The sequence below is a fragment of the Coturnix japonica genome, chromosome 2 (genome assembly GCF_054131305.1).
Source record: "Coturnix japonica strain WE chromosome 2, WE-NBRP24, whole genome shotgun sequence".
Lineage (NCBI taxonomy): Eukaryota > Metazoa > Chordata > Aves > Galliformes > Phasianidae > Coturnix > Coturnix japonica.
This window is the reverse complement of record NC_140664.1, coordinates 1,424,940-1,444,974: the sequence shown is the minus strand read 5'-3', so window position 1 is coordinate 1,444,974 and position 20,035 is coordinate 1,424,940. Positions and strand designations below refer to the sequence as shown.

Below are 20,035 nucleotides of genomic sequence, written 5' to 3'. Positions count from 1 at the left end.
TAATAGCAGGGGAGCTAGACTAGGTGACCTTAAAGGGTCCCATCCAACTCAAATGATTCTGTGGTTTTGTGAGCCCTGCAGCATTCTGAGCACTTTACAGCCTTGACCTGGCCCATGCAGACTTCTCTGAGCTGCTGCCGACTGCATTCTGCTTTCCTGAACTCAGATACATGATCAAGGGAGGTGGGATGGAAAGGGGATAGGAGGGGTGGTGGCTTGCAGAGATGTGACTGTCAACCAGCTTTGGGAAGAAAAAAGGGCTGAGCTTGCCCTTTTGTTCCTTCTGTATTGCTGAGTGTGATCTGCACCCACCTGAGAACAAAACTGTGTGTTGTTTTTCTTTCAACAGGTGAACATGGTTATTGGCATTCTGGTTTTTAACAAACTTGTATCCAAAGATGGAATAACAGATAAGAAACTGAAGGAACGGGCAGGGTATGCCTTATCAATACATCTAAGTAAAGAATAAAAACAAACAAACAAAAAAAAATCTAGCAACAACAACAACAACAAAAAGGTTGTGATCAATAACCAGGTGAGAAATGCAAAGAGAGACTGGAGATGCAAAGAACAAGCAAAAGCAGGTTTAAACAAAATGGGACAAATGAACAAAAAAGAAATCCACAGATTAATATTTCTGCCTTGTTATTCAGAGCAGAGGCAAAAAACAAAACGACAAAACAAGATGCAGCTGATACAGCAACAAGATATTCCTGATACAGGGGGAGAGTGAATTCAGCTCTTTGTTAAAAAGGCTTCAGCCCAAACTGACATATTCTTCCAAAATATAGGGAAAAAAGTCATTCTTTTCACTAACTCTTGGAGAATTAGTTAGATCAATTTATTAGGTTAATTAGTTAGATTAGTTAGACTCGTTAGATGTGTCATTGCTGAGTTTGGCATGTGGCATGGGTTGTGTGACACCGGGGTTATCTAAGAGCTGGCAGATGGCTGAGGGATGGCAAAGGTATGCTGCGCTTTGAAGGAAGGGGTTTTGAAAGTGTACAAGTGAACAAATTAGTATATGAGTGGTCAATAGAGAAAGGTATCTCTTCTGTAAGAAGAAATTCTGATACCTCCTGAAATTCTCTATCTTCTCCCAAGTAACCACTCAAACCTCTGTCCCTGAAGCCCAGGTCTGGTGCTGAGTGGTTTACTTTGTAGTACAATGGAAGAGTTTATTCCAAAGCTCTTGGCAGCAGCCCGCATGGCAGCAACTGCAAAGGTCTCCCTTGGCTTACCTCCAAACTATTGACAATGCATCTATTTAGTGATGACATCAAAACTGAGGGCAGAAGCAAGCTCATCTAGCCAGAGAAGAAGAGTAACAAGGGAAGGTTCATATTCTATCTATGGTGTTAGCCTGGACAAATGGTTTGATTCCTTGATGCACTGAGGAAGGAATCTTGATGCCTAAGCAAGCTATTGATTATGAGAGGAAAATTAAGCTCTTTTGGGTGGGCATTGGTATGTGTTATTGCTGGGATAAATGTGTATGTGACCTTAGTGCATCGCTTTAAGCAACCACTAACAAGGGAATTCCTTATTCTGGCTGATGCCTTTTTTACAAAGAGAACCCAAGAAAATACCCTAACTGCAGGCAGAGTCCATAGAAAGGTAATTACACTGGAAAGTCAACACTGAAATAAATCATGTATTGGATTAGCAGAGCAGCGAGTTGCTGCTTATCAGCCTGTCCCTCTTTAAGCTAAACTGCAAACAGAATGACCTTACTTAATACCTATCAGCTGGTTATTGATCATACTCACAGTTATACTTTGACAACAAAACCAACAGAGCAAAAAAAAAAAAAAAAAAAAGTCCTTTTTCTGATGTTCTTCGTTTTTTCTTTCTTTTCTCTTTTTTCCCCCCCTTTCATGTCCGTGTGTGTGTGTGCGCAGCACTTTTAAGCCTTCTCTGTGCTAAGTGATTTTGTTCTCCTTTCCAAGTGCACCTGCTGAGATCGCAGGGATGCTTTTTGGGATCCCCAATGCTCCCTCCCTTTAGCTAGCTGCTTCTGGCCTGGGCTTGGGAACCGTGTTGGAAGGGTAGATTTGAAGATAATCAGAATGAGTCATGGCCTCAGACATATTTGGATCTGAGGAGATGGTATAAAGAAATGTTGTGTTTCCTTTAGCAGAGGCAAGAAGTATGGTTCAGTGCTGGAAAAAAAAAAAATAAAAATAATGGAAATCCTCCAAAAAAAAGGAAGGGAAATTGACCTGTTGAATGAGGAACCCAGTGCATATATCGCAGATTGGTTGTCATTGATAGAGTAGTGTTAACAGCTTCTGCAAAATAATACCCAAGACACAATAAGTCTTGCCCTATTAGTTAACAGAGGAAATCACTGTGATTATTGATGGCATGAAACTTCCTAAAGGCATTTATCAGGAATATCTTTATACATATATGAGAAAACGAGGCTATGATGAGGTAGATGTGGTTACATGGAGAGATTGCACATTGCACATGGATGCCCCAAATCCTTTCCAGGCAGGAGAAAACCCTGCAAGAGGTTCCCAGCAAAGACCTGCTTGCAGTGCTCCAGTATTTCCCCAAGGTTGACCTCCTGCAGTCAGCTGCACCAACAGCATTTTTAGTCTTGTTGACATGGGCGCTACTAAAAGCGAAAGTTTTCATACTGGATGCAGGGATCTTTAAAATGAATTTTAAATGTATTCAGCCAGTGTTTATTCTAGAAGCATTTGTGTGCTTATGCAGTCAGGGAAGAAGAATGAGACTATAGGGTGTATTCACAAAGGCTAATTTTAGCCTGCTGAGTTTAATCTCCCCAGGCTTCCTTTGTAGCCATTGGAAAGAGACAGGAGCCTTGTTTAGTTTTTCCAACTGGTCCCTTAGAGGAGCTTTACTTCTTTTTTCCTTCTGCCGATTGACTTGAGAAAGTTTGCTCCAATACCTTGTGTGAAACATTCTCTGTGTGTGCTGCTGGGGTGTAACAGAGCTGGATGGATAGTGCCAAGACAAGTAATTGGGGAGATAATGACTATATTAAAATAGGGACAGATTTAGATTGCCCTTCTATCTGGAAGCGTTTCATGTTGTAAACATGGGCTGTGCATGGTTTAAAGCACTGTTCAATATTAAGTAGCAAAGTCCAGGCTCCACTGTGCACACCTGATAAGTCCATGAGTTGTTTGTGAATATTTAAGAAGAAGAAAAAGCTAAATCAAATGAATACATTTTTCTCTGTGGTTGTTCCATTAGTTACCCTATCATACATACATGCACCAATATAAGCCTAGCATGGAAATTCAATATATTAACAACCTCAAGCCCAAAACTAGAACAAATTAGAATACAAACATACCCACATCTGTGCCTGCTGCTTATGACTTTCTGCATAAATGCACCCAACAGCAATTACAGTTGTGTGTTATAGTGGTCTTTTGGCTGGTTCTTTGTGATTCAGTGTCATTCATGTTTCTCTGGTACAGTTTTCCATCAAATTCCTTGAATCAATCTATTTTCTTTTTGCTGACTATCTCTGCCTCTCTCTGTCTCTCTGCTTATCTGTTCTTTGTGGCTTATAGGTCTGGGGATGGACCATGTTTTTTTTTAAGGGTCATGCACTTAATGCCTCTCAAGACCCACTTTATCTGTAGTTCAGCCACTGTCCTCACTGGATTTACACCATTCTGCCTGGAAGATAGGAATTTATTGACACAGGAACTAATTTTCACTGTGTCTCAAGGCTTCAGCAACTTTCAAGTTGCTGTGTGACATCTTAGTTATGAGTCTTTATTTTGGAAGGCAGTGATGGCTTATGTCACAGTAACTAATTCAAAGACGATGAATAGCCATTAAATTAAGCTCAATGACCACTAGGAACACTGATAATGCTGTGTTGGTGTTCGTAGGTGTGTTCTTTTTGCAGTGAGACTGAACACAAAGCCATAAATGTTAAGAAACAATCAGCTAAGTTTCCTAATCTCTCTCCCAGCTGTAAAAACCCAAGGTTTGGTACTTCCAAACAGCATCAGCTTCGCTGCCATCACCAAGGAATGACAGACCTGCTGCCCTCTGGCAGTGATGCTCATGCCTTCTCTGATGTCAGGCGCTCTGTGTAGGTCTATAGGATGTTTTGCAGTCTCCTGCACATTTTCTATGCTGGATCCGATGTGGGCAGCATGGATCTATGAAAACCAGGCAGTGAGTGAAAAGTAGTAAATTCTGGAAAGAAAAAGGGTCAGTCACAAGCTCATGTGGCTTCTAAGCTCCCTAGTAACAGCTGGCTGTTCATACATATCAGCATTTAAAAACTGTGGACATACCCTTCCCTAAGTCCTCAACACATTATGTACCAGCAGCCCACAACAGCCTTTGTGGTTGATCTCCTCCAGAAAGAGGGAGCAACCTATATGAACAAGTCTCAGGGTTCATCCCAAAGATATATTTTCATCTCCAAAACAAGATTTGAGGGAAAAATATCTCAGAAGTAGTCAGTCCGTCCATTTTCCTGAGTTTAAAATTCATAGGGCTTTTCCAAGAGCAAATTGATGGTCTTACAAAACACCCTTAATTTCAAGGACATATGCAGCTGTTGTATGCGCGTGCTCTTAGTCACAGATGAAGCCACCAAAGAGTACCTTATCTCCTGGTGTTGTCAGCTATCAAAAAGAAAGAAGTTTTTTACAAAAAGGTTGGCAAGGCACTGGCGCAGGTTGCCCAGAGAGATGATGGATGTCATGTTCCTAGAGATATTCAGAGTCAGGCTGGATGGGGCTCTGAGCACCCTGATACAGCTGTAGGTGTCCCTGTTCACTGCAGGGGGAGTTGGACTAGATGGCCTTTAAAGGTCCCTTTCAACTCAAATGAGCAAAGGATTCTGTGTTATGGGTGTCTCCACTGAGGTGAGGACTTGCACACAAGGGCCACAGGAGGAAACGTGTTATCCTTTGCATTGCTTTGGGAAACAAGCTAAGTAGTCCCCACAGCCCTACTTCTTGCCTTCTACTGTACAACCCTGCCACCTTTCTTTTTTGTTTTGAAGTTTACCAAGAAGGAAAAGAGCAATTTCTTAAAATCAAACCAAAAGAAGGAAGTGAAGACTGGGAGAGCAGTACTGGTTTCTCTTCCTTGGGTGCCAGAGAGAGACACCCTGAATCTGGCAAAACTTTCACCAACACAGTTCCACCCTCACCAGTGGCACCAACAATGCCTCCAATCATACATTTTCCCATTGCCCGCATATGGAGTGGTACAGATGAAAGAATTTTATTCCTGCCTGTATTTCATTTTTTCTTTTCAAACTGGGTATGGTTGGTTGGTTCCCTTTCTTCTTTCTTTCCTTTGTTCTTTCTTTCTTTTGGCTTCTCTTTCCCTTTCCTTTGTGCGTTTGTGTTCATGAGCAAAGTGTTTTGTTTTGTTTCAGTCTTTTGGTTTTAATTGCAGTCAGATGGCAGTGCCCCTTTACGGCATGACGCTCAAATGTTCCAAGTGTGGAGTAGTTTCTTCTGCTGAAGTTTCGGCCACAGCCACCAGTAACGCCATGTTAGTTCCTCTAATTTCAACTTCTTTTCTTTCTTTCTTTCCACTTTCTTTTGTTTTTATTATTATTTCCCTCATTCATTTCCCCCCTCCCTCACCAGTTCCTGTTTGTTTTCTCTCCCCATGTCCCTGCCCGCTTCCCCATATCCCCACCTCTCCTTGACCTCATTCTTTGGGCCATGAGTAGTGTAGGGCTTATTCAGTGTCCTTGAAGCAAAAGCTGAGGGGCTGGATCCTCAAAAGCACTCTATGACATGCCTAGATTGAAGCATGTGAGCAGCCCATGGAAGACAAAGGGACTGAGTATATATTTTGTACCCCAATTCAATTTAGTTCCTTAAGTTAAAATTCTCATTGCTGTTAATTTTGTAGATAGAATGGGGTTAGTTTACCTTTAGCATATGCTTGAGTTTTTTTACTCCAGTGATACTGGAGAGTGCTGAATGGGAATTCAGTGAGTTGGTGAACCATCTATTGGTGTTTGGTATTTTTCTCCTCTTTAAGTTAATACCTCACAGGGCTGCATTTCTGATTTGATAACTGTTGACTGTCTCTCTTTTCATACCCTTAAAAGCACTTGGAATTAGCTCTCAAAATCTGAAAGTGTTTCGTAGCCCTGCATTATGAAAGTCAAATGCTGTTAAATCTCTTCCTAGATTCAACTGGAGTTAGTAGGAAAAAATAAATACATTATGAAAATGTCAGAGGTTTGTTCTGCTGGAGAAGTTGTTGCTATTTATATTGTTGGCTTTTCTCCCAAAGGTTAAGGTAGGGTGGAGAGCGATGAGGAAAGATTTGTCTTTCCTCCTTCCCTTTCTGAAATTGTTTTATTTACATCCTTTCAAGGTGATTCTATATTTTGATTTTGATGTCTGCAGTAATGCCTATAAAATGTGTGCAGCAGTTTCAGATGTTTTCAATTTGTAAAAATCCCACCTTTAATTAAGCTAGCCAAATCTCAAAATGCAGAAATGTAAAACAAAATCAGTATGTGAGGATTTCTCTTTCTGTTTATTATTATTATTATTATTATTATTATTATTATTATTATTATTATTATTATCCTGAAAATAGCAGTTTCTAAAACATCCAAAGCAGGTTAGGGAAAAATACATATTTCTGAAAAATGATAAATAATTGTTAGAAAAACTGCCATCACCTCAATTAAGATATAACAGTTTCTATGAGAAGCAAAACCTAAACAAATTGCTCTTTATCGATTTATTTTATTGTTCCAAACAAAACCTAAAAAATTCCTATTTATTTGTCACTGCCAAACTTGTTCATTTACCTTTTGCAACAGTGCCCAGCTGAGATGCTGAGATGGCATTGATCCAGACATGCATACCACGAGTCTGGATTTAGCAGGTCACTGCATTTTGGTTTCCTGTGACTGCAGAGGAATGCTAAGCCAGCAGAAGCCTTGCTATTAACTAGCTTTTTTAGGTTAACTGTTAGATAGGAGATGCATTTGGTTCATAGTAAATTCATTTAAAAAGCAAAGCAGTCTCAAATCCTTTCCTATTGCCTGACATTGGTCTGTCATAAGTCATATATTCTGATTCATCGTCAACTTAGAGAAAAAAAAGGAGATATGAAATCTAGAACTCCTACTTGTCCTGCTTTTATGATTTAGGTAGTTTCATAGAGGTTAGAGGACCCATGTAAAAGAATATATATTTTCTTTTTACAGTAGATAGAATGTCTTAGAAGGGTAATGCCAATATTTGTTCTTTTTTGTACCCTGAAACATCCTGTGCTATTATTCTTGGAAATGGAGGCATACATTAATTAGTAAACTTACCCCTCAACTAACCTTTTTTGTCCCCTTCATTCTGAAGCTGAATTGTTTCCATTTTTCTTCCTCTAAGTCTACCATAAATGAGGTTACTAATAAGGAAAAGCCTTTACTATGCTTGACTATACTTCATGTCACTGCCACCATCCTACAGGACTTAATTCAAACCTTGGGCCAGCTTTCCCATTCCATTTTGAAATCTTGTACTATAAACCAGATGCAGTGAGGGTTCCTAGCTCTTCTCTGATGTTGAATTAGCCATAGCTGCTTGGTAGAGAATAGATCAAGGATGTTCCTGACTTATTCTTTCTGAGGTTCCCCGTGCCCTTTCCTGCTCACCTCCCATAGGTTTCACAGACTCATCCCTGAGATAACATGAAGAATGTAACTTCTGTCCAATTTCTTGAAAAATCAGAGAAGTTCTCAGCAGCTCTTCATGGTAATATCTGTGTTTAGGAGAGAAGGGGTCAGGAAAAGAATTTGTAACTAAGAGATGATGGTAGAGCAGGTAGCAACCATGACAGAAGAGAAAAAATATCCATTGGAAATTATGCAATTTCTTGGCTAGGGAAATGATAAAAGGAAAATTGTGGATGTCTGTTCCCATCTTTCCTTCCTTTTAATTGTTACCTGTACAGTAGCTTCAGCCTGTGAAATACTACCATATAATGCCTTAATTTGTCTTTGCTACCCATGAAAAATGTTGATCTCAGACAGGATCACTTCAAGGACATCATATGATTTCTTCCTATTTGCTCTGAAAGTGGAAGGCCCTTGAAGATAACCAGGGATTGCTATTGGAAGGAAGGAGGAAGGAAGGAGGAAGAAGGAAGAGAGGAAGGATAGAATTCTTGCTTAGCTGGTGTAAGACAATGCTTTGTGCATTGCAAATATAGAAACTCAAAGTCTTAATATAGGGAAGAGATTGGTTCAAGTCTATTGCCTTGACACAGAATATTGGTCTTTCAGGCAACCCATGTCAGGGTCTGTCAAAATCATGGAGCCCTCATGACTTTCGTGCATCATCCATCTTAAATCATCTGAGGTTGTATCAAAAAGGGGGTTGCATTTTTTCTTGGCTCAAAGCCCTTTCATAGAATCACAGAATCATTTCAGGAAGTTTTGGACATTTATATATACATTTTTTCCAGTATTGTGATTCTGGTGAATCACTTCCATGTGAATCAATATTTCTGTACATGGCTGGTTTTATGGAGGAGACTGTTCATCAGGAGCAGTGTTGTTTGCATAGTTAAATGAATTCAAAATTGAATCCTTAACCTATGGACAATACTAGGTCCCTATGGGTCCTTGGACTGTCAAAGAACTATTTTCCTTATTAAGGATGAATAATCAAGGAGTGTGTCCATAGCTACTTCATTTCTTTTCTGTTTAATTCAGAGGCATTTGATCTGTATTCTTTGTCATATTGTGAAGATAGCAATAACTGACTGAAGAGTCATCTTCTGGATAAAACAGAAATAATGTCTTATGTTTCTGTACTTCCCATGCATGTTAACAGCATGGAGACCCTGTTTGTTAGCTGCAGATTTCCTCTCAGTTGTACACACTTTGAGTTAAGTTTCTTGGAAACTTCTCCAGGTCTTGCTTTCTGAGTTATGAAGTTATTTTTCCTTCTTCTGTTTCTTAAACTTGGTGTACTGGCTGTCCTGTCCCCCTTGAGTAATGACAAGAATTGATCATTTACATCTTCATCATGGCCTTTTGTATCGTGGTTAACACGTATCATGCTCCCTTGCATCTGTCTGTTGTCAGGACACAGGTTTTTACATCTTCATCTAGATCTTTATTTCCAAAAGCCCCTTTTTTGCTCTTTCCATTGCTATTCTAACTCCCATCAGTATATCCCGCTATTTATTTATTTATTATTTATTTATTGCAAAGATGAAGACTCCTAGGGCTGCCAGTTAGATAAAGAACAAAACGAAATCTAGTTTTTAATATATTGACTAGAGGCCACCACCAGAGCTGGGTTGAGAGGTTAAGTCTTTACTGTGCTAGATAAAGCTGTGGAAAACTTTAATGTATGTCTGTATTGTTACATAGCCTTGTAAATATACTTGGTTGTGTTGTGCCATGACATTGCCATATCCTAAAATAAGGCACTTTCTCTGCAGCGCAGCAGTAGCATGGTGTGTGGGGGGTAGATCAACATGATATTACTACAGTACTGCTGAGTAACATTGTCATATGGTGGTCATCAGGCAATAAGCCTGCATTATACTCCCACAGTGTAATGCAATGATATCCCCTTGATATTTCCCACTCACAATTAGTGCTGTCATGTGCACAGTCAATAAATCAGGATAAATCAGTAGGATAAATATCTTCTTCATCTACCAGCTAAAGGGACTGGCCCTTTGTCTCAGGCAATAAAAATCTTGGGCTAATTGATCATAGATAATTCATAATGAAGAGCTGTTAAGTAATTGAAGTGTTGTTATATAATAAATCATCACTTCGTTTCACAGCATGTGGTACCATAACATGATGCTTCTTAGGTCCTGTAAATTTTTTATGGTATCTTCTAAGGATGCCTCCTATAAAGGGGGCAGACTGAAAAGTGGCAAAAGTATGAGTTTTGCTATGGATTCAGCTCATACAAGTGGAATTAAGTATAAATCATAAGAAACCCACTTATCTATCCCTGAGTTTTCTTTAGAAATTTCAATCCTGATATGATTTTTTTTTTAATTTAATATTTCAAAATCTAAGCCAAGCCCTGAAAGTTAAGTTAGAGTAAGCTATAGTGCTATGACCCATTGCCATCTGTTGCCTGAGAATAAAGTGTATACATTAAATGTCAAGGAACATTTCGCTAAAATTTGTAAGGGAAGGATATTGTTAGGAAGGTATCTGCGAGATGAATCACAAAGAAGACAGAAAGTCAGACTGTAATCTTAGCTGGTGTAAGACAGAAACTGACTCAGTTGAAAAAAATCTGATTTACACCAATTGAGTATCTGTCATAATATTGTTGCCAGCATCTGAGTTGGAAGTGTGAAGTGAGCAGTGCTGGTGTTAAGGTTGCTTATGTTGGAAGCAGTGATGAAGTCCACCTGTATGTGGAAGACAGGATGTTGGGCTGGGAAAGACTCATTGAGTCTGGTGTGAAAACAGCAGGAGCTCTGAAAGGTTCACTTCATAGTTAAAGAATAATTGCATCCATGTTGTGGGTAGCATCTTGAATCCAGATCCACATCGCTGTCAGCCTGATGTGGCTGTTCTTTTAAAGAATGGGAAACCCCATGCAAATCTAGATCTCTGGTTCAAGCATATACGTAGGGATCAAATCCACTCTCAGTTATGGTTGGCAGGTGCACTGAAGTCACATTTAGAGCAGCTGTTATGGAGCAAATCCCATCTTTTCATTTAGCTTTTCTGCACCTTTGACTTTTACTGCACTTACTGCTTTGCCAATTTTATTAATGCACCGTTGCAAATGAAAGCAATGAGAGATTTCAGTTACTTCAGTATGATGAGACACGTTTCAGTGGGTTAGGAGAGAAGTGGAATTAAATCATCTGCTTGGCAGTTGTTTGGTTAAGAGCTGTCTTTGTCTGTTAGTTCCTTTCTTTTAATAATGCATTAAAATTATAGTTCCTATCGGACATTAAAGTTCAGTTTATCCTATATAAAATTATATCTACATCATATCATGGCCCTTATCTTACAAGGAAGCCTCATAATGCTTAGTTTAGTAGAAAACAGTCTATGTCATTTAATTGCTTCTGTAGGGAAATCACATTGATTAAAAGGAGCACATCTGAACCTGAACAGTCTGTAGAAATATTTGCAATCAAAGCATCATTATGATTACAGAAATAACCTATCACTCCAGTATCTGGTCATTACAGCAGAGCAGATGTAACAGTCCTTGAAAAACCCTATAACTGAAGCAATGACATTACATCCTGATGCTCATACCTGTGTCCAAGCTTCAGCTTTGTTCAGGTAAAACTCTCACTGAGGTTCATGAGAGTGATACCTGGATAACCAGCAAGTAAACATTAAAATCTTGATCACATAGCAGAAAATGGTAAGCAAGCTCCATGTACCTACTGTAAACTGTGTGTCACAATACATGTCCTGTAATTTATTGTGTTTCCTGTATATGTTTGTTAGAATATAGGCTGAGGTTTTCTACTCAGGAAATTCTGAAGTTCAGATTGTTATTGGCTTGGTGCATAGGTCGACTTCTGTTTGTTTGGTATAAGACCACAAAGAAATTCTCCTGATGTTTTTAGTGTACCAAGTATGTAGGACAATAGGTGGCCTAAAATCTCCATAACTTGCAGTTAAAGTTGTTTTGGCTAGATAGGTGAATGGCTGAATCGTCCATGGAAACAAAGCTGCTTTCTCATTTGTAAAGCCATTAGTCATAAAAAAAGATGGATGTTCACATGGCAGTACTAACCTTGCAGAAAGTTTTCTCTCTTGAGCATTAACGACTGCAAAATCTGAAAGGATTTTAACCCAGCATTTCCACCCAAGAACTATTATTTCCAACCCTTGCTAAAGGTAGAAGCAACTGCAGTGTTTTGTTGTTTTTTTTTTCAGTGCATTCAGATAAGGAGATCACACAAGAAAACTAAAAAATTCCAATTCAGAGTTAATCTGAGTTACATTTCCTGATTTTCATTGATGTACAATTGTAGGGACCATCAGCTATAGAGGAAGGGAGTAACAGCGAAAGACCATTCTTCACATCAGCTCAATGCTTGTCTGTTTTATTTACTTGAAACTGTGACACGTCCCCACTTGTTGGTGTCTTCCATGTGCTGTGGAAGTCCAAGTGTCTGTAGCCTGAGTACTGACAGCCATCGTGACAAACCAGCCTCTGCTGCAACTGTTCCCCTTCCCCCTAGCAACCTACAGTGGCTGTATTTTGTCTCCTCTCCTTGGGAACTGTCATCATTGTGTACTAGTGATATAGAGTGGGAAGGGCATGAAGGGGGGAGTGAGGTATCTGCATCCTTCCTCCCCACCTCAAGTTTTATGCATGACTGCACCATTGGCTAGTAGTCCCTCCCATAGAAACGTGTGTCACCTGTTTTGGTAGTGTGAGTGTGCAAAGCGTCTTCCTGCTTCCCTGTGGCTGGGGCTCAGAAGACACCTAGCGCAAGTATGTGTTTGCTGGAGAAGTCTTCTGAAGCCCCATGGGATCAGGAGGCTGAATTAGCATCCCACATGGGATCAAGTGGGGCTGAAGTGGGGCTGAATTCTCTTTTCCTCTACCTTAACAGGGCATCCCTTTGGAGCTCCTGTGTGGTCCTGCCCCTCCTGGCTCTAACCTGGATGTCTGCAGTTCTGGCAATCACAGATCGGCGGTCAGCGCTCTTCCAGATCCTTTTTGCTGTCTTTGACTCATTGGAAGGCTTTGTCATTGTGATGGTCCATTGTATCCTTAGGAGGGAGGTGAGCAGAATGACACATTCTCTTTTATATAACCAACATATTCCAACAGAAAATATCTGAAAAATGCCCATTCAGCTTGGTGTATTTCCTATGAGCTTTTGCCTTCGTGTAGGCAGTGACCAAAAAAAATGACCATACCATTATCAGTCAAAAGATGGAATGCAAGCAAGAATGAATCAGTGGTTGCTATGCTGAGTGTACTGTGGAATGCAATTTGGAGGACATTTTTAACCTATCACTTCATCCAGCCAAGATATTAGTTTTGACTTGTTGAACATTAATGTTTCCAGAATGTTCACACACCCACAAATACGTAACCATAAGGAAATCAGGTTTTCTTATTTGATTCTAAGAAGAACCTTGCACCAAGGTTAACAGAATGTTTGTATGTTAGCAATAGCACCTAGACATTTGAGCTAGAAAGTAATGTTAGCAATAAGTGAGCAAACTGAGTAAATTTTCTCTGGCCTCCCTGTGGATATTTAAAATGGTATATATATATATATGTATATATATATATATGGTATATGTACTTAGAAAAGTATATTAGGGAAGGAAAGGAATAATCTTTTACAAATAACAGAGACGGGGAGCCTTTTTTTTTTTTTTTTCCCTCAACATTAATTTTGTCTTCTTACTGCTCCTTAAATTAAGTAAAATGGATTAATTCTTTGTGTCAGACCAGTGAAATCAATGGAATTACACTACCAACTTGGCTGAGGCTTCTGTAACTAATTGTATTATGAATATGAGCTTGCTTTTTAGCCACTTGCAGTTTTTTTTCTTCATTCATTTCAGTGAGTTTTGGATCAGATATATATTTCAGCTGATATGGGATCATAATCAGACATTGGAGACACAAATAGAATGATTTATGTAATAGCATCCTTCATAAAAGTAGCGTGAACTACCAAAGCTATATTTGTTGTTGTTGCTGTCAAAAGAATTTGATTTGTTTTGGTACTTCTGTCTGATTCTGACTTGTGCAAATCCATTTGCTCCTTCCTGCAGGTTCAGGATGCTGTGAAGTGCCGAGTAGTAGACCGCCAGGAAGAGGGCAATGGAGACTCTGGGGGGTCATTTCAGAACGGACATGCTCAACTAATGGTAGGAAAAACTACTATCTAGTCTATTATTAAGAGACCTATGGGCATTTTTAACACTTAACTGATAAACAAAGGGCTCTATCCGCCATGCATTTTGCAATAAACACTCCGTTTTCCTTTAAACCTCCACTTGAACAAAAATAGCATAGACTCTCTCATAGAAGTCCTATTTCTTTTCATCATAACATTCAAAGACTACAACTTAAACATGAAGTTTTGCATCCTTTTGGGTGAGATTGTTCTTTTTCCAGAAAACACAAAGGGAAAATATACCTCTACAGCCTCCCAGATCTTTTCATCTCCATCATACTGCCTCATTCTAGCTGGAGCTGAGATGCAGCAGTTTAATTGATTTAATCACAGTGTTTTGGATCGTAGTCATTATTATAAAGATGCTGTTTCAAGCATATTTGTTTACATTGCTTCACTGGGAATATAGCTTAAGCACTGTAAAGCTCAATTCTTTTGTGTAAATCCTTTACAAACAATCTAGATATGACAGTAGGATAATAAACTGTGAGGAATCATCTTGCATCTCCTCTGCTGTTATGATTTAGATTCTTCAAGAGACATTTGATTTCTAATGTTGGAGTAACAACATCTGGACAGTCACTTTCAGGATGTGAACAAAACATCCAGTTAGTATTAGACCTATATCACAGCCTCATGGGTTTCTGGCAGTCTCTCCTGTCCTAAACTAAGTAGCTTGTGCTTGGATATAAGGTCTTACTTCAAAAGCACAATCTTTAGGTCAAGACTTAAGGGCATTTAGAATCCTATCACATATGATAAATGTTTACTAAAACACATACTTTTTTTCCTACTTAAATGCATAGTCTTCAGGTTTTCAGACTTTGGTTCTTGCTATGCCTTTTAATATGTAGTTAGAAAGTCCCTTGTGTGCCTCATACATTTTCTCCTTCAATAACAGACAATAATATCCTTCAATAAATTAATACACTGAATTATTTTATTCTCCTTCTGTAAGACATGAAATTGTTTCTTTACTCTTCTGTATGCCCTTCAAACTCAGTATCACTTAAAATCGTGAACACTGAATTTGTTATTCTATTGTTACCATCCCAAGAGCTATAATCTGAATTGTCAGATTTTTGTCCCTATATACAACTCTGCTTTTATTTGTTATCAACCACCTTGCACAATTCTGCCAGCTACAAGTTTTTAGCTTTTTTTACTTCTGTACTATTGATAGATGTGTTAAGAAGTAGCAAGCTTACAGTCACGTTCCTCATATCCAAGCACAAAGAACTCCCAAATTTAGACATGAATAATGGCTCACTATTGATATTTTAGAGAGGCACAGTGTTATTTTGTAGTATCTGCATTGTGCTGTAACCAAAAAATCATAGAATCACAGAATCATTATGGTGGGAAAAGTTCTACCGTCCACCTATCCCCAGTATTGCCATGTTCCATAGTATCTCATCTCCATGTTTCTTGAACACCTCCATGATAGTGGCTCAACCATCTCCCTGGGCAGCTTGCTCCAATGCCTGACCACTCTTTCAGTGAAGAAGTTTTTCCTAATATCCAACCTGTACCTTCCTGATGGACCTTGAGGCCATTACCTCTCATTCTATCATTGTTACCCAGGAGAAGAGACTGACTCGTATCCCACCACAACCTCCTTTCAGGGAGTTGTAGAGGGCAATAAGGTCTTCCCTGAGCTTCCTCTTCTCCACAGTAAACAATCTCAGTTCCCTTAGCTGCACCTCACAAGAACTGTGCTCCTGTGATCTCAACAGCTTTGTTGCCCTTCTCATGCTCCAGGACCTTGATGACTTTCTTATAGTGAGAGGTCCAAAGCTGAACATAGTGTACAGGGGAAGAATCACCTCCCTGCTGATAAATGGTGGAAAGTGGCTTAACAGTCATCTCCACCACCTCCCTCAGCACCCTTATGTGAATCCCATCTGGCCCCATGGACTTGTGACAATATAGGTGGAGTAGCAGATCTCTAAGTGTCTCCACCTGAATTGTGAGGGGCTTATTCTTCCCCTGTCCCAGACGCTGAGGATAAATGGTCTGACTATTTATGACAGATGTAAAGAAGGCATTAAGAACATTGGCCTTTTCCTTATCCTCAGTGATCACATTTCCCACCACATCCAGAAAAGGATAAAAATTCTCCTTGGCCCTTGTATATTTGTAAAAAAGAATGTTGTCTTTTACTACAGTGGCCAGGTTGAGTTCAGTTATCTTTCTTATTGCTTGAGCTAGTGCAGGTTGTTCAGTTGCATTTTTTCTTGGAAGTTTGTCATCAAAATGTGATGCCATTTTTCTGTGTCATCCCACTTGTCCATTTTAATATTGGTCTGATGTTATTTATCTTCTATTCCCATCAAATTCATTTTATGTTCCAAAAAAAAAAAAAAAAAAAAAAAGGCAAATAAATAAGCATTAAAAAGCCTGAGATAATTTCGTTACCATCTCTTCTGAAAGTATTGTATTCCAGCCTGATAATATTGAAATTTTTATATCTTGTGGGTAGCTTTCTACAGACCTTTTCTGCTGATGGAGGAGAATCCACTTAGACTAAGTGCAAGGAGATGTGTCCAAGACAGATCAATACAGGAATCTGTCCCCACTTCATTAGGAATGTGCACAAAATTTGGCAACTCAGGAATTAGGTTTTGGATGAGAAGAACCCAACTGAAAAGCAGTGTTAGAACCAGTGTATAAGTTTTGAGAGCCACAATTGGAAAAAATAACGCTCTTTGACTTGTTTCAGAGACTAAGCAAAAAATCTCTCCTTCACTCTTCCAGCACGGATTGTGTCTGATTCTTGAATTAAAGCACTTTTTGCATTTTCCAGATGGTTTTCTTTTCCTCACCACCTCCTTTTGATCAAATCTTCTGTGTTCTCTGTCTTTCAGACCGATTTTGAGAAGGATGTGGATATGGCTTGTAGATCAGGTGAGCACATCACAGGTGAGAATCAACAAGTGACCTGGTTTGGGGATTGAACTAGGCCATTTTTTTTTCCTTTCTACTTTATTTGTGTGTGTCATAGTGGCTTGCATGTGCATGTGTGGGCTGCCCTTACTCTCAACCCTGGCTGAAAGAAAGCTGTTCCCCTAATTTTCCCCTATACATTGCCTGTCATATTCCCCCACAGATCTCTTGACCATGTAGCTAAGATCAAAACTTAGCTCTGAAGTACTACTTCTTACCCATGGTCCATGTAGCACAGTGGCAGAGAAGAGAATCAAGGAAGAAGATGTGGGTTCCATCTCTTCCTGCTATGATCCTTCTTTGCTTTAGCAACTCTTGACCAAGGCCAGCCTCAGACAACTCTACCTATGCTCAGAAGGTGTTTCTGAGGTCAGGAACCTGGAGAGCCTTCCCAACATTCCCCCTGGCCCCATGCACACCTCTGGTACAGTTATAAGCTGCCTGTAAGTATGGAGATGGGTCAGGTCTCTCTTCCTTTGCCTGCACTTTTCTCCTGTGTGTTCAGCCAGACACATTCTTTTTGATTCTGAAGACCTGCATGGGCAGACTGTCCCTTTCTCCAGCAAATGGCTTTTCTCCCATGCCCATAGGGGTGTCTGCATCTTCTGAAGTCTCCTTTGCTGTCTGTTTGTCTTTGCAGGATTTGTCCTATCCTGCTCCTGGCACGCCTGAGCATTTGGATGAGATTTTGCATTGCTATTGTTATTTTTCCCTTTGGTAGATATTTAGGTTTTCATTTACCTTCCCAGACTTCTCTGTTTTCCCAAGCAAGAGAAATACCAGCTCGCTTGGTATTTGCATATAATTCACATCTTCCAAACCAGGATCTTCCCTAGCCAAGGAGAGTACATACCGTGTGTGCAGTTCTCATCTTGAGAAACTTTATTAAATTCCTCTGTATTGCGCTCTTTATTGCTCTTTTTTCCTTTCTTTTTTCCTTTTCTCTTTCTTCCTTTTTTCCTTTCCTGTTTTTTTTCTTTTTTTTCCTTTCTTCCATTCCTTTCCTCCCTCCCTTCCCCCTTCCTCCCTCCCTCTTTTCTTTCCTTCCTTCCTCCTTCCCTCCCTCTCTCCCTTCTTTCTCTCTTTCTCTATATCTAGCTATACATCCCTTTCATTTATCTTTTTCTTTATCTAATCCATCATTTATTTATCTGCTTCTAATGTATTTATCTTGTATCTCTCCATATTTATCTTGCAATCACTTATTTAGCTCTGTCCTCAGCTGTCTGTCTTGCTGTACCTGTTATTTATGTATTTCTATCTCTGTCAGCATTTATCCTTGTCGTTGTGTTTCTGTGTATTGTCTATCACTGTCACTATCATTTATCTATGTAATATCTATCTATATCTTATTTATCTTCTTCTTTCTTTCTCGCAGCCTCACTCCCTCTTCCTGTGCCTATCATAGCCACAGTGTATTTATCTCACTTATCACTGTGATATCTTATTTCATGGTCTCTTTCTGTCCATTTATCTTTTTTTTTTTCAGGGTCGCTCCATTTTTTTTCTCTATTTCTCTGTCTCATACTCCCTAATTGTATTTCTAGCTGACTTTCTCATCTCATTTATCTTCCTCCCTTTCTGACACTGAAGACTTTGGTTCCAAAATGCCATGTGCAAAAGGCATGCTCATGAGACCAGATAGGATTTGAATGCATACTCAGCCCATTTTGTGCTGAAAACCAAGGCAGGCTCCATACTGCTACAATACAAGAGCCTTTCTTGAAGAGTTTCTAGCTTTCACATTGAGCTTCCCAGACAAAAGGCAGAAGACCCTTGATGAACAGCTCTCTAACAACCTGGTCTCCCTTCCTTTGCTCCCTCCCTTACAGCCGTACAGTTTGATTGTTTGTTGATGTCTTCCTGAAGAGATAATCATCCTCTGATAAAGTGCTATTAGTTTGCATCAAACTAACTCATTAGTATCAGTCATTATATTGGAGACCTCTCTATGTGGTTCATCAATGGAATTTTTATGCAATCTGTTCTTTGAATAATTAAACATATAAATAAACCCATTGGTTCTTGGCTGTAGCTTGCCCTGGAATCATCAACTCTCAAACTCTTTGTGCTCACCCAGCACCCACTACTCCCAGTTTCAGTTGGTAGAAAAATGAGTATTCCCTCAGTCCCATGAAATTCCTCTGCCATGTGCTGCCTCTGTCATAAAATAGAGGTCTTTTGATTATCCCAAAGATGTTAGCTCCACTGGAAAAATAAAGTGGTAAAAAGTGGTAAATAAAGTGGTAAAAAGATCTCAACATTTCTTTTCTGAGATGGGAGAAAGAGAAACATGCATTTATTTCTCCTTTCCTGAGCTAAATCATTGGGTAAGTATCCTTCAGTGCCACATCATTTTGCCCCTGCCCCACAGTCAGTGTTTTCCATCCCCTGGAGAAATGAAAGCTTGTGTCATAATCTTCTTAAGGTCTTTGTTGAAGCCTGAAATCAACTGAGAAATAGACTCCTGTTAGAAGTGAATAAGATGTTTTGCTGAAGACAGCATTGTGTGGATATGAGTGTCTGTGAGTCTTGTATGTACCTCCTATGTGGCATGTTCACTTCATCCTCAGATAAAGGTTTTTCTCTCCTACTTAGGAGTATTCATAGCACTCCTTTTTGTCCTGTAGGCACACTGAGTAACACCAAATAACTATATCTCACAAAGGATTGGCATAATGATTGGAATGTAGGCTTTTTGGAGAGCGAATCGGAAATTTATAACAAAATGTGGTGTGTTGTGCAATATCAAAGCTAATCCTGAAGGTGTTCATGGGAAAAGATTAGCCTGAAGAATTTGAGCAAATTAAAACAAACAAATAAATAAAAGAAGACATTTGAAATTGTTGATAATGCTGCATTTCAGCTATTTTCTAAAACAAAATCTTTTTTGACATAAGATCAATCTTAAAATATATACTGCTTCTGTGTAGGCTAGTATCTTACTTGTATGTGATGCTTACTAAGTACTATATATATATATATATACAGACACACATGTAATGCATATAATTTCTCTTTGAGATAACCTGTATGATAATATGTTTTAGTGCAGTGTGGAGTCCTGGCCATGATTGGGTTGGGAAATTCCTAATGCAGATTCTCTCAAAATGAGGATATTTTTTTTTCCTCACTGGCTTTATATTTGTGTTCAGTATCCTGGACTAAAAGGAAAAAAAAAACAAACTGAAACTGGTTTGCTGCT

At 39.3% G+C, this 20,035-nt stretch overlaps 1 protein-coding gene across 4 annotated transcripts in view; it reads left to right on the top strand.

Annotated features, from left to right (window-relative positions):
• Nucleotides 1-20,035, top strand: part of ADGRB1 (adhesion G protein-coupled receptor B1) — a 263,519-nt gene that overhangs the window by 227,162 nt on the left and 16,322 nt on the right. For 2 of the 4 annotated variants that reach the window (XM_032442930.2, XM_015856457.3), the window contains 5 exons: nt 350-435; nt 5,416-5,514; nt 12,577-12,748; nt 13,760-13,855; nt 16,752-16,806. In XM_032442930.2, coding sequence (XP_032298821.1) covers nt 350-435; nt 5,416-5,514; nt 12,577-12,748; nt 13,760-13,855; nt 16,752-16,806 — 508 coding nt within the window. The remainder of the gene's footprint in view (nt 1-349; nt 436-5,415; nt 5,515-12,576; nt 12,749-13,759; nt 13,856-16,751; nt 16,807-20,035) is intronic. The other 2 variants (XM_085536883.1, XR_014942377.1) reach the window with 2 other exon arrangements.